Below are 14,550 nucleotides of genomic sequence, written 5' to 3' on the forward strand. Positions count from 1 at the left end.
GTTCTCCCTTGAATAGGGTAGCTGTACAAATTGATTTGCATGCTGGTTCACTTAAGACTGCATTCAGGTTGATTGGTTAGTTTAATTGCACAAAAGGACAGGGTAACTTTTCTACGAGTAACCAATATTTCTGTATGTTATACTCCATGGCATTTGCTAGTAATTTATACTTGTGTTTACACATTCTCTTATAGAAGGCTTGTTTTAAATCAATGCCTGCATAAGCACAATTGCCTGTAGTGGCAATGAACTGAAATTGTAGGCTGCATATTGTTAGGGAGCTGGGTAGTCCAAAGGAAAAAAGAAGTTAAAACCTGATTCTTACCTACAGGTTTGATTGGGTAGTTATTTCCCAAACCACACCAAGAGTCATCAGTTAACATATTACCTTTCAAAAGAGCCTCGATGGGATGCCAGGCTTCCTTTTTAACTTATCTGTTATTCTAATTTGCATGTTGCCCGTTGCAGGTACAGCTTACTGGGATCTAGAATTCATATTTTTTCCATTGTATTTTTCAATCTGCCTCTCAGTTCACTTACCTGGAAGCAGGGGCAATCATGTAGCATACTGAAATTGTCGACTTTTTATATATTTTCAGTGTGTTTTAAAATATTAACTGTAAGTAGCAAATTAGATTCTAGAATAATGCAAAATCTTATATAATTTCTAAATCTTTCTATAGGCTCCATCATGGAGTAAATTAGAATGAGTATTTCTGGCTCAATAGGAGCAAGAACTTGCCTGTCTTAACTAAATTCCATTCTTCACTTGTGTAACTGATCAGCTAAAGCAGTTTCCATACAACATTATTAATGCTGATCATATTCAATAGTTTTGTTTTTAACACCAGTCAAAGTAGAAGTGTGTATTAAAGTCCACACCATTCTAAAATTACTGATGTGCACTGCTTAACAGCCAATGTAGTGTTTGGAGATCCTGCCAAGTGTTGGGGGAGAAAGGAAAGAGGAAGGGGAGTTGTCAGGATAGATCAACTTGAACACAGCACATCGTTCCTTTTTTGGAGTTAGGGTAAATTTGTGGATTCTCTTCTACATCTGTGCCCAGTTGTCAGGAAATCTTTTATATCCTATTAAGCCTTCCTTAACAGAGTCTTCTGGGTTGGGAATCATAAGCAAATATATTCTGGTGAAGTTATGTAATTTGCAAGGATAGCTAATTTGGCTTTAAAAAAATTTAAAGATTCATCATCCTGACTACCCACATAATGCAGTTGCACAACACATAGATTCAAACCAGTACATTATGTACTGTAAGTAATGGAACTATTGAGGCAAAGCACAGCCCTATGAGATCTTCTAAGAAGGGCTGAACATGAGTAGAAGCTGAGGGTACCAGCATTTAACAAGGCTCTCTTGCTTTATGCATCTGTATTAAGCATTTTGGATTAATGTGAACTGGTCATTGTCCATGCTCTCGGACCTTTCCAGCTGCAAACAAGCTGTCAAGGGGAACGATGCCTGGTCCATGTTCACTTGTGAACCATACTTGGGATAGTTCAGGAGAATGTGATGAATGCAGGTTTAACAACTGCATGAAGCTTTCCAACAACTTTTTAAAGTAGAATATAGAGTCCTGGGTCCTTGGAATGGTCCCTGGCACTGTGTAAAATACAGACATTGTATGAATTAATTCCTCTCTCTTCTTTTGTATCAGAGTGGTATTTTTCTTTATTTCAGTAAATAAAGTGGGCCTAAATCAGGATGGGTTGTCTGCTCCTTTTCCTGGATCTAGGGGCTGACTGGCAGAGAAACATGGCTTTCTAGTCACAAAGGTTGTGGACTGATCGCATTTGGAGAAGCAAGTTCAGCCCACCGTGCATGTTCCCTTCTGCCGCTGTGAGGCAGATTTGAAACCCAGCTCTTTTGTTTAAAAAAAATATTTTTTTAAAAAAAGCAAAAACCTTCTTAACAATTATTTTGTTCATGCTGTTCTTCTAACTTCTGTATCTTGATGTACTTGATGCCCCAATCCAAACAGAAAAAAAAAACCCAATCCTTTAATCCTGTTTATCAGTTTTGATCTTTCATCTGCATACATCAGCAGAATGGTAAATGTGAATTGTACAGGAACATTCTGCCCTCATACACAGACATCAGTGTTGATTGCTATGATCAAGAATGACATTTGCTTTTGTCTCTGGAAGTATCGATAACACTTTTGTAATTGTGATGGAAAAACTAATTTTTCACTTATTTACATTTCAACTCTTTTTGCATGCATAAAACGTAGCATGTAAAAACTGTTGCTCACCTACTTAATAAAAAATAAATGTTGAACATCTTTTTCAGGATGTGAATATATCTGAACTTATGAAGAAGCTAGATATTCTTGGAGATAATGGGGTAAAAAAATTTTAATTTCAAATATACCTCTAGCTTTATGGTTATTTTAAAGCATTTTTTCCTACAGCAGAAAATAATATGGAAGAAAATGCACAGGGTGAATTTTATATGCCTGTATTTGTATGAATGGCTATAGTGCTACCTTTATGAACTTAAAAGAGAATCTTTTAGTTAAACTGATGCTAGTGAAAGTGTATTTTCTTAAGATCTGATATTGGCTGAATGACGCGGTAAAAAGGCACTGTATTAGATAGAGGGAAAAGTTATAAAACAGGGTAGGGGAGAAAAATAAGGAAGTCAAAGTCAGACCAATTTATTCCTGAATTTCTTCTCTTGGGTATTAATAGTAGCACCTGCTACTGTGAAGGGATCCTCTGCCCAGGGTGGTTTTGCTGGGAGAAAGAGCAAAGATAATTGGTTACAAATTATCTTGTTGCCAAATACAGTATAAAATCTTGCTCATATGGTTGAGGCTCAAACATCCATGGAACAGAGTCCACTTTAATAGTATCTTTAACAGTTTGAGGTCTTTGTAATACTAGGTTTAAGCTCTACACTTACTTTTTATGTCGCATGTTCTGTGGCGGTTTCTGTGGGACTTGCTCATTCTATGCATTGTTTTTGTTGATGGGAGCTCTGGCTTTGAAGTGCATGAAGGGGAGATTCACCTGCTGCAGGTCTGTGGTCAAGTGAAATGGCATTTTTCTGGCTAGAAAAAGAAAAATCAAAATCCCTGACAGTATCTTGTTAATTTTCATTGAATAATGAACTGTTACAAAAGTGTTGCGGGAGTGGTGTACTAAAACAGAGTAGAGACTAAGTACCCTTGGTTTAGCTTTTAATACTTTCAATTGTGGGAACCTTTCTGGATGTCTTTATAAAGCGCTAAATGTTATTACTGACTTATTCTTTAAAGTAGAGTTGAAGTATATCACTTGTGTTGAAGAAAGTGTTTCCAAGCCAATTTAAAATATATCTTTTTATATTTTAGAATTTGAGAAATGAAGAACAGGTTGCAATAATCCAAGCTGGGACTGTGCTTTCCCTCTGTGAAAAGGTAGAATTCAGTAAAGATTTTTCTCTGATGACCATGTCTTTTAAGATATTATGTAATTTTGCCAGGGAAGCCCGACTTACTTTTCTGTTAGTCGTCTGCATTGGAGCATGCATTCACCTACATGACCATTGGGAATTGTGATATCCTGAGGTAAAATCAAATCTACGAAGTATACCCAATTTAGAAATAAAAACATATTTTGGAGATAGCCCCTTAGAATAAAGTACTAAAAAGCCACTTAACAAAAGAGACTCCATTCTCATAAGTACCAGTGTCCTCAGCTCTCTGGGAACAGGGTGCTGTAAAATTCTCTGGAAGTCGTACCACCGTGGTCCATTGCGTCCATTAAGGTGTATGACTGAAAAAGCTGTGAGTGGTCTTTGGTCCTTTCCTCTATAAATTAGTGGGCATAGATAGTGAAAAAGACAGGTAATCAGTCAGGTTGCTCAGTTCTGTGTGACTGCTTCTTTACTTCTCCAGTTACAGAGAGAACCTGTATAGGAATAAAGATGACATTTCAAACTGAAAAAGACTTGCCTTTTTCTCTGAAGAAGCTCTTCATGGGTCCCTATTAAACCTTTCCTGGATGTGTTTTTGAAATTCAGAATCAGAACTTTAAAATTAAATTTTAGTCATTTTGTAATAATTGCTTTAATTAATATAATTTTGATAATCTACTTATCTGAATATCTTAATGTGGATAATGTAAATTAGTTAAATTATTAATCATTAATTTAAATGAGTAGCTGCTATAAGCTAAATAAAATGAGGAGAAATGCTTAATTCTGTATGCTTTTCATTGCCCTACAGCGCTGAAAAGAGGAGGTGATGATCATTATATCCAGTGGAAGATCCCCAGTACACAAGGCTAAGATAGAGAGCAAAACTGGCCAAATGTTAGGGACTGGGCTGGGTCATTATTCTTCAAGTAAATTAGTGCTTGTGCAAAAAGTGCCACTGGAATTATTTTATTTGTGTCACAGTGGTGCAGAACAGGACATACACTTTGTTATCTGTGAGTTTATTCCTTTAGCAACTGATCACAACAGTAAAGATTGTAATACTTCATCAACTGAAATAATTCGTTAAATGATAGAAACATACAGCTACAATGCTTTATTTGTTTATGCTAATTTAATTTCATTTTTTTCCCTTTTTTTTCCCCACAAAATTTCTGCCAGTTCCCACTTTGTTATGATGTTTTAGGGTTGGTTTTTTTTTTTTGTGTGGTATCATATAATCTGGTTATTATCAAAATTGAACATTCCATCAGGAGGATGGGAGATTTTAGTTTTATCTTCTATATGTAAATAAGACAGAGTTTGAAGAATGAGATGAAAACAGTTCATGTTATCTGTGGACTCTATCCATTTTGTGTCATCTTAGTGAGTACCTCACAGTAATTTAGTAAGTACAAGCTGCTACCAAATTGAATCAAGAGGGTTGAATGAATCAAGGGGAAAGCAACTTAAATTTAAAGCAACTCTGCTGCCTTCTCCAGTGTGATGCAACCATCTCAGATGTCCCTTTAAATAAGGGCCAGAGAGCTCCCCGTGTGAATTCTTTTAATTCCTTAATTACAAGAAACTATCATACAGAATGATCTCGTAATGGGGTCTTTTGGTACAAAAATGATACTACAGGCAGAGTTGTTGTGCTCACTATACTCATATGTGCTAATTAATCATACTCAGTGTTTATTTAGGTCAAATCTCTTATACCCAACCACTAGCAGTGATCTTCTGGAAATCAAGCCGACAGGCAAGGAATGTTTCTAGGTTCTACTGGCACGTTTCCAGAGAAGCTTATTTTGGATGCTACAACTGATTATAAGTCCCAATACCACTTGGTTCCAGAATGGCTTACAAGCATAGAAAGATCAGAATCAACATTTAGTTTGGCATATAATTCATAACTTCAAGAAATTAGACCTTTAATTTTTGAAAATAACCCTTCATTTGCAAATATTGAGGGTAGCAGTGAGAGATGCTAAGTACTTCCCATTTCTATTGATTTCAAAGATTCAGAATGCTCACTGTCTTGCCAAATCCTTTATCAGTAGACAGGTTTTCCTTAGGGATATCTTCACTCTGTCACCTTCAAAATGAAGAAAACAAAGATCATGAGAATAGGGTCACGGGGGAATGCGGTGCTCCTGTTCACTTTTTTTTGCAGCCCCATACAAAGCTATATCTACTAAGCAGATGAAACAAGTTGCCATCTTTATTCATCAGTCTCTTAAATAGTGGAAGTTCCAAAAGGATGAATTAATTAATTCACATTTTGCTTACTTGTAAACTTATGTTTGCAGATTTCCTATCTAAGTCTTTGGAGAAAAATGGATATGTTATTACTTCCTTTGAGTTTGAGGCCCAGTGAACTTCCAAACCCCTAAATTTAAAATGTCAGTGTGTAAAGCTTACTAAAAGAATTAAAGTAAATAGAGTAATGAATGGAAATGAAACAAACCAATTCAGAACTGAGCATTCCCATCCATTTCAATAAACTTAAATGCTGAATATTAACATAGTCTTGGTGACTGTCAGTAATTAAGCAAGAATCTTTTAGCCATGCATTTAGCTATTATAATATGTAATTTTACCATTGAAATACAATGGCCATTCTTCTTAATTCTGATTTGTTTATCATCACAATGGCAAGGGATTCAGAGAAGTAACTGGGTGGACTTCCATCTTTCTCTCCATTTTATTGTTATCTCTAGAGTACCGATATTTTAGAAGTGACCCTCTTCTCATGAAAGGTGTAGCAAACTGTGCAAAATAAAGGATTGTGTTTGACACCGTGCCTTTTATTTAAATTACCATCTTGAAAAATGCAGGACGAATGCTCTAAAACCATATGATGGTTTTGCAAATCAGGTCAACAAGCAATGGGTATATCTAGTCAGAAAAAATTGGGTTAATTTTGCCTTCTTCACCCAAGTCTGCTTTGTATCTTAAACTTTACATGGGAGGAAACCCCTTAATTTGTTGTAGGAAAACAACTTCCACTTGTTATTCTTCAGTGTGCGTCTACTGTCCTCCATCCTGTCTGTGTTTTCACAACCTGTTTATTCGTGTGTAACTTCCGAGTGTAAAAACAGCAAAGAAGAAGCGTATGCCTGGGAATGTTGGCAATAAACTGGCAAAATATTAGATGCAAATTTTTCAAAAGCTCTGGGCTTTTTTTTTCATTTTTTATTTCTCCCTCTTCACACTGCTCTCTTCACATAGTGGTTAAAACAAATAGAGGGGACAGAAGCTGCCCTGACGCAGAAGATGTTAGATCTGGAGAATGAAAAGGTAAGGAACAATATCTAACAATATAATTAATTTAGCTAAATTAATCTTAAGGGAATGGTTATCAACTTCATCACAAATTGATTTGCTGCCTTTCTCTGCCTAACAGAAATTGCTTCATGGTAAAACAGGCAAGAGGGTTCTAGAACAATTCATTGTTTACATTCTTTGGGGTGGAAGGGAAGTGTCAAAGCTATGTAGAACAAAATTAGCAAAATACGTACAAATTAGGACATGAAGGCATAACTTTACAGAGCATAGCTGCCAAAGAGTGTGAAATTATCTTTGTGCTTTTTCTGTGTCTTAACTTGCCTGGCAACAGCACTGTCTTTTTAATCTTGGCATCATGTTATTAGATTTGTCAAGGATATTCCTTTGCTCTGCGGTATTTTGCTTCTGGACAAGTTGTAAAGACCTCTTACTCCAGATGAACTTTCTTTCCCCAAGGTCTTCATGCTTAAAGAGAGAATGTTTTTCTCAAAAGCAGTTTTGTCTTGCATAAAAACATCAGTGCTATTCTGACCTTGTTTTTCCATATGTTGAAAAAAGAGATTTGGAATGAGTGTTTGATTTTATTGGTTTACCATGCATGCTATGCTTCTCATCTTCAAATGGCTTTACAAACACTGATTAATCCTCACCACACCTTGTACAGGTAGATAAGTAATCAGTATTACATTTACCTTAAAGAATGGGAAACTGAAACAAGGAGGTTAAGTGATTTGCCCAGGGCCACTGGGGAAGTGTGTATTTGGGTCACGATAAAAAAAAGTGCTAAGATTATGTTCTCTATTGGATGTAGTCTATCATACTACTAATACTTTAACATTGATATGATCCTTTTAGTATTTATTTATTTTTAACTCTTGTTATGGAAAAATGCAAAGGTTTTGGAGAGGGAAAATGCTCACAAATACCAGATATTTATATAAAAGGAACTGGAAAACAATAGTTTCTTTCTAACTTGGTTTATTATCTTCTCACTTACCATCTGTGATGTTTTCAAGTTTTACTCTGGGTAGCCCTGAATTTATTTTAGTGTAGCAATCTCAGAGTTTGCATTGCCAATGATTGACTTAATTGTGAAATGAGTTTAGAAGTAATATTCTAGAATGACACATTCACAGAATCACAGAATCACAAGGTTGGAAAGGACCCATTGGATCATCGAGTCCAACCATTCCTAACACTCCCTAAACCATGTCCCTAAGTACTTCATCCACCCGTTCCTTATTCAGAAGGGCTGAGCACTGGTTTGGTTGTCCTTGGGTCTCACTGTAAGAGTTTGAGATCCTATTCTTGTTTCCTTCCCTCCTGGATTTTGTGGCCAGCTTCTACGATAGCTTCTGGAGAAGCAACAAGTTCAGGGTAGCTGTGTTGCTATTCTGGGATCTGTTGGCAGCTTTGACCCTCTATAGTCTTGGGCAAGTCAGTCTACTTCTCTGTTGCCAGACGCTTGTAAGCATGTTAGGACCAGACCTGTCCTTTACTGTGCATCACACAGTGTATGGTGCTATTGCATCTCGTACACCAGCCATGTAGCTGTCGCTGTAACCCACATAAGAAAATAATGCCACCTGGGTAGTCAAGATGGGATTCAATTGCATAAACATGGGGCCTAATGCCATAGTACACTCTACAGAGTTCTGGAGATGTCCACAAAGAGCTGAGAAATAGATCCTACAGGACCTGTTTAGATCCCAGCCCTTCTGGACCAGCATATGAAGTTGACTACCCTATAATGGCTGTAGTAGCAATAGATACCCATCTGCAGGTAATTGAATTCCAGCCCCAAGGTCAAAGTCTGACTTAAACTTTGATTCTACTTTCACTATTAATTCATAAGTAGTTAAAAAACTTCAAGTTTATAAAAAAACGGTGGACAACAGATGTTATAGTTCTAATACAGAGAATAAATAGTATCTTATTCCTCTGAGACATATTAGTCTTATATGCTGCTGCTGTCACCAATTATGAGATGTTCTTACCAAGAATCATCTGTAATGATTTTATGTTGTGAGCCCCTCCCAAGCATTAATTTGCTGATCAGAATGGATTTGTTTTAAATCAGATGTTTAGAGTGAGAATTCATCATCATAGTTCATGCTTAGGCAAATTATTTGCCAGTACTACACTGACAGCTGCCGGAAAAACTGTTCAAAGCCCACATATGTGTCTGGAGGTAAAATTTGGCCAGATGAGTGACTTTGGGGCCATCTCAAGAAAACTAACCAGACCAGCAACATTTGATTTTTTTTTTTAATACTGTTAATAAAAGCTGTAATCGATCATATTAAGAACCCTATGTATTTAATTTGGCATTTATTCTACTTGTTGAGAAATGCAAGAGTGTTTTCCATCATTCTTTTTTCTGTTCAATTTGTGAAATTCAAAGGCCTTCTCTGCTTTCTAGACTACTGCTAGCTTTTGAGCATGAAAACCTGCCTTGAAAGAAAAGCTACTAAAATCAAGTAACTATTTTGGGTTCTACTTGCTATCATCCAAAACATGCTAAAGGCATATTTTGCGAGAGTACTGTTGCCAGTCGGATCTTACTTGCCTATTCAGACAACCAAGTCCACAACTTTCTTGCAACATCATGCTTTTGCATACTGAGTTCCACTGAAGTCCCATCCTGTGTTATACATATATACTTATAACTGCGAAAACTGGCAAGTTTGATTTTAAAAGCAAAAGCAAAAAAAATCCCTGTAAATCCTAGGTATGTTGAAAACTTCAACTAAAGGTACTTAACCTCTCTGGGAATTCATTTACCCATTTCAAATTGACTTCCTACCTTTACAAGTTTAGAACTGAGCTATTACTGTTTCAGTAACGCATGAGGGGATGTTGCTGGAGGATTCAGCGAGGGCCCTGTGTGTCCTGGCTTCCTAGAAGAACAGGCTAGACAACACAGATTAGAGTTTCGCCATGGTTTCCTTAAGTGTGCACACTGGATATTTCCAAGCGCTCTTGCTCATGTTTCTCTTTCCCGCCTTGGCCTGCCCTGTGCAACTAATAACTATGGGGCCACAGGCACGCAATTTCCCATTCACCTTTCAGCCTTTTGTGTGCACTTCTGTCAGGTCAAAGCGGGTTTGTACACTGGTGCAGAAGTCTGTTCTTTATAGGTACAAGCTTTTAATATGATACACGTATTTTTAAATGCTAATGTTTTAAATTTGATATTCCAAATATCCTTAAGATGAATGTCATCATTTTCTTTGCTCTCAAGGGGAAAAACTCACATTAAAAATGATGACATTTATGATTCTTGATGAATTAGGATAAACAACAAACATTCCCTTGTTTTTATTATTGCTCAGGACCTGTTCAGTAAACAGAAGGGCTATTTAGAGGAAGAACTCGACTACAGGAAGCAAGCACTGGACCAGGCATACATGGTAGGAAAAGATCACTCTTTAAATTTTTATGTTTGCAGAAGTTTGATAAAATACAGAGGGGTTTTTTTTTCCTTTTAATTATAAATAGGCTTCTTTTTAAATTGATTTATTTTTCTGACAGACAAGGAAATCAAATACTACTGAAATGGAGACTTTGGAAATGAATTACTTATTTTCAAGTGTAATGTTTTTGCATTGCATTTTTTAGTATAAAATATGTGAACATCTTGTTAGTTTTTCTGGGAAGAGCTGGTCTATGCATGCACAAAACTATCGCTGGTCAAATACACCAGAAATTACTTGAGAGATTTTCCAATTTTGCTTTTTCCTAAACATTTGTAAATATGACTGCTGCTAACTTATCCCAAGTTGAGAATGCCTGTTCTTCCTATGCAATTCCTTTCTGTGCTTTCCTATCCAACCTTACCTTACCTTGCCCCTCTTAATTTTCAAGAGGGAAGCTGCGACCTTGCCCTCTTTCAGGCTAGGAAATGGTTAGGAAGTAGATAGGAATGGGTAAAACTGGCACACAAGTTTGCTAGCAGTAAGCCTTTAAGGAATCAAAATATAATAACCTGGAAAAAAAATATTTATCCATTGTAAATATTTCTCATATGGAAAATGTTTTCAGAAAAGAAGCAAAGTCTAGTGCTCAGAGCAGATAATAGAGATAAAAGCAAGCAGGCACTATTTCTAGCACTGTGACCTTGGACAAGCCATTTAACCTCTCTGTGCAGCTCTTTATGCATCACTAATATGGATAGAATTACCTGTCTCACAAAGGTGTTATGAGGGCTAATGGGATGTTGTCAGTTGCTGTTGGTCCAAATATTGTCAGTCTGGATGCTGTTTTTTAGTAGGATCGTACTAACCCCTGTAGTCAGGGAAACACTGCCATGATTCCTTTCTTTCTTTATTCTTGGGAACACAATTCTCCAAATGAATTTAAAGTTCTCCTGTGCTCTCTGCTTTGCAAAGTACTGCAGCTTTGGTCAGTGGATGAGAATCTGGTTAGGAATCTGGCAAATGATAAAAGACTGATGAGGGATAAGTGTATGTATATAAAAGCATTCCTCTCTTCATCACTTATGGCAGCTTGGAACTAGGCCCATAACTTCAAGCAACGGATGGCAGGATGGTAGGTCCAAAGAAAGGGAGACAATAAGATTTCTATTTTTCACAGTTCTCCCTGTGAGTTTTTTATGTTATAGGATGGCTTAAAAATTCAGTTGCACTTGAAGGGAATCTGTTAGTTTTCATTAATTTTGTAATGCTCAGCATCAGGAGTTGGGGTTCTGTTACATACTGACCACAGACCTATAATCTGAATCTTTCTTAAATAGAAGAAATCAATCATTTACTAGAATGGGAAGCATTGCCCAGGTGTAATTCTGTGCCAGGAGGCTACGTGCACTCTGTATGGAATGCTCCTCACTGCTCACGACTGCTGCTTTCTGTCTACCTGTCTGTGTCCGTCCTTCCCTCCTGCCTAAGGCTTTGCTTGCTAGCCTTATCCTCTAGCTGTTAGTGGGTCGTTGGCTTGGTGGATTCAAATGGCAGCCTGTCTGTATGTGATTTGGGTTGCATTAGAAAATCCAGGAGCTGGAAGCCACGCTGTATAATGCCCTGCAGCAGGATCCAGGAAGGCGGGCAAGCGAGTCGCTGACCGAAGCCCAGAGGGAGGATTTGCGGGCTGCAGTGGAGAAGGTGCGGCGGCAGATCCTGAGGCAGAGCCGTGAGTTTGACAGCCAGATCTTGCACGAGCGAATGGAACTGCTGCAGCAGGCACAGCAGGTAATCCTGGTTCTCTCTCTTCCCCCTTGTTCGTGTTACCTCTGTGGTTGCTGCCACTGCCCATACAACAGCATCGCTTCACCCTCACCTCGTTGAATTACACTTAGTCTATTGTTTGTTTTGCTCCCATGTCAAGGAGACGAGAAGTGTTAGGGACAGGTTGTGCTGGGCACGGTATGCACACAAAATCAGTCACTCTTTCACTCTAAGGTCCTGTTGCACAGTCTGTTTCATGTGTGTACAACCACACAGTCTTCCACAGGACTGACACCATGGGGAGCCTGTTGCAAGTTTAAGGCCTAAATTAGAAAAAGCCAAAATGGAAGGTTGTAAGAGTATAACACTCATCTATGTGAAGAAAGGCAAAAGCAGTAGTTATAGCAGTTAATTTTTATGTTTTCCCCTTTTATATTTTGTTTAGTTATTTGTGAAATCTTTTAAAATTCAAGGAAAAAACTAAAAAGGAAGTCACATGCAAGACTTCATGCCTCTAAATTAGTTCAGAAAAGCTTTCTCTGTCTAAGCCACTTCTGAAGGACAAATGTTGACAACTTGAATTCAGGCAAGTTCCTGGCAAGTGATGTAATTATTTACTGAAGAATCATTCGGTAGGATTGATAGTTTTTCTCTGCAAAATATTCAGCAAAAGAAGACAGCTGCGTCTGTGTTAATTATTCCAGCAGGAATAATTGTTCCTACGGATTTTTGTTCCGCTTTATAGTAAACTCTGGAAGATGTAGCCAGATGTCTTAGATCTTGTGGACTGTCCTCAAGTTTATCTTGCTATTTTTTGTGCAAACCTGGAATCACACATTGCAAATGCCAAATTCTGCTATGCGAATGTGTTCAGGCTGTTGTTGTTATCTCAGATGCTGTTTCTGGAGCAAGAACTGCATTTAGTTTAGTTCAAGCCACCTGTCTCTGTTCAAGCTGGCTTTGTAGATGACTATAGACCACAACTGATGTAATATACTGACCCGACACTGCTGCATTCATCTCGTGTCATCCTGCAATGATGAGAAGTGCTCATGGTGCCAGTGTTAGAGCTGACCTCTCATGTCCTATAAGTCTCCTTTCTCTTGCTCCTTCACTGTGTTCCCTCGGTTTAGAACATGCAATATAGAGATCAGGAGACTAGGAACGACTCTTGATTTATTTTAATGAGTGTCAGATCAGTGATAGTAAACATAGAGCTGGCACTAAAAGTGTCAGAAAGAGAGAGTAAGTATTTGAAATTTGGTAGGTAAAGATGGAGCCAAAACTTATTAGCTTAATGTTACTGGTGTAGCTGAAAATTAGTGAGAATGGGGAAGTTTTGTTAGAATTCAAGTCCAATTTCCTGGCCAGACTGTAGATGTAATTTATTCAGAATGCTAATGCAGGGGAGTTGGAACTGGATGATCTTTAAGGTCCTTCCCAACTCAAACCATTTAATGATTTTATGATTCTTTTCAGTTGGGTAAATATTATTTATCAATTATGTTTAACATATGCATGACATGTGTTGACTATTGCCTCTACACATAAGTAATATACAATTTCAGTTTTTTACATCAAAGTAGATATAGTTTGATCTTTTACATGACTAGGCATGTAGTTTGATGCTGTTTGAGAGACCACTATTGACTAGGACCTTTTTGTGATCCTTGTTGGAGTGTATTTTTGGGAGACACCTGGGCAGAGCTTCCAAATTAGGACTATGTAATATTGGCAAATGGTAAGGAGAACTAGGAGTAGATTTGCAGAGGAAAACAGTTATTCCCGAGTACTCAAAATCCATACTATGTACCTGTCAGGGGTTTAATCTGGACCATGTTCTGTTTGGTCCCAGGCACTGCTCACTATCAGTCAGAGCACTCCAGGTGCACATCTGGAGTACAACTTCGGTTAAGTCCAGTTCATGTATTCACAAATTGTACCACAAAATAAAGTTAAATACGATGAGAGTGGAAGAAAACTTTGCTCATGCTATGAGCAAAAATGCTAACGTAAAAAGAGCCTCATTAGCCATGTATGTTTATGTCTGTGTCTCCAGATCCATTTTATACTGTGTCACTAGAGTTCATGTTGTGCTCATCTCATTAGCTATGCTTACGTTACAGCCCTACACAACAACATTAAACTGAATTTTACTGCTTAATAAGGAGCTAAGTGTTTTAGTCATCTATTTCTAAGCCCCTTTAGCAGAGAGGAAAAATAAAGGCAAAGATAGTAGTTAATTTGTCTGAGGTCTGGGAGATGAACAAATTGCATTTGAAATTTCCTCATTTTCTTCCTCTCAGTTGTTTTTTTTCTTGAAGATTATATTTCTGAGTCCTTATGAGACAGCGGTCAATACTGATAACCTAGTAGTTGTATGCACGTGTCCACAGCTTAAAACCAAATACCCCTAGCATGGATCAGTAGTGTCACTGGGCTAATTCTCATAGGATTATATTCATCTACACTCGCAGATAACAGAAGCTGGAATGCTACAAAAATGAGAACATACCCGTGTTGGCAGAATCTGGAGCTATGGATGAAGCTGCTCTAAGTTTAGTACATCCCTAGATATTATGTTAAACAAACCCCCTCTTTTCTTTTGCTGACATTGTGGCATTAGCAAGGACCCATTACATGTTACTATAGCAAA

The 14,550-nt window shown here is 37.6% G+C and overlaps 1 protein-coding gene across 2 annotated transcripts in view; it reads left to right on the forward strand.

Moving 5' to 3' along the window:
- JAKMIP1 (janus kinase and microtubule interacting protein 1) overlaps positions 1 to 14,550 on the forward strand; it is a 148,891-nt gene that overhangs the window by 117,734 nt on the left and 16,607 nt on the right. For both annotated transcript variants that reach the window (XM_054066456.1, XM_054066457.1), the window contains exons 17-21: positions 2,311 to 2,364; positions 3,356 to 3,421; positions 6,655 to 6,723; positions 10,047 to 10,124; positions 11,715 to 11,918. In XM_054066456.1, the coding sequence (XP_053922431.1) occupies positions 2,311 to 2,364; positions 3,356 to 3,421; positions 6,655 to 6,723; positions 10,047 to 10,124; positions 11,715 to 11,918 (471 nt within the window). The remainder of the gene's footprint in view (positions 1 to 2,310; positions 2,365 to 3,355; positions 3,422 to 6,654; positions 6,724 to 10,046; positions 10,125 to 11,714; positions 11,919 to 14,550) is intronic.

The sequence above is a fragment of the Cuculus canorus genome, chromosome 4 (assembly GCF_017976375.1).
Source record: "Cuculus canorus isolate bCucCan1 chromosome 4, bCucCan1.pri, whole genome shotgun sequence".
NCBI lineage: Eukaryota > Metazoa > Chordata > Aves > Cuculiformes > Cuculidae > Cuculus > Cuculus canorus.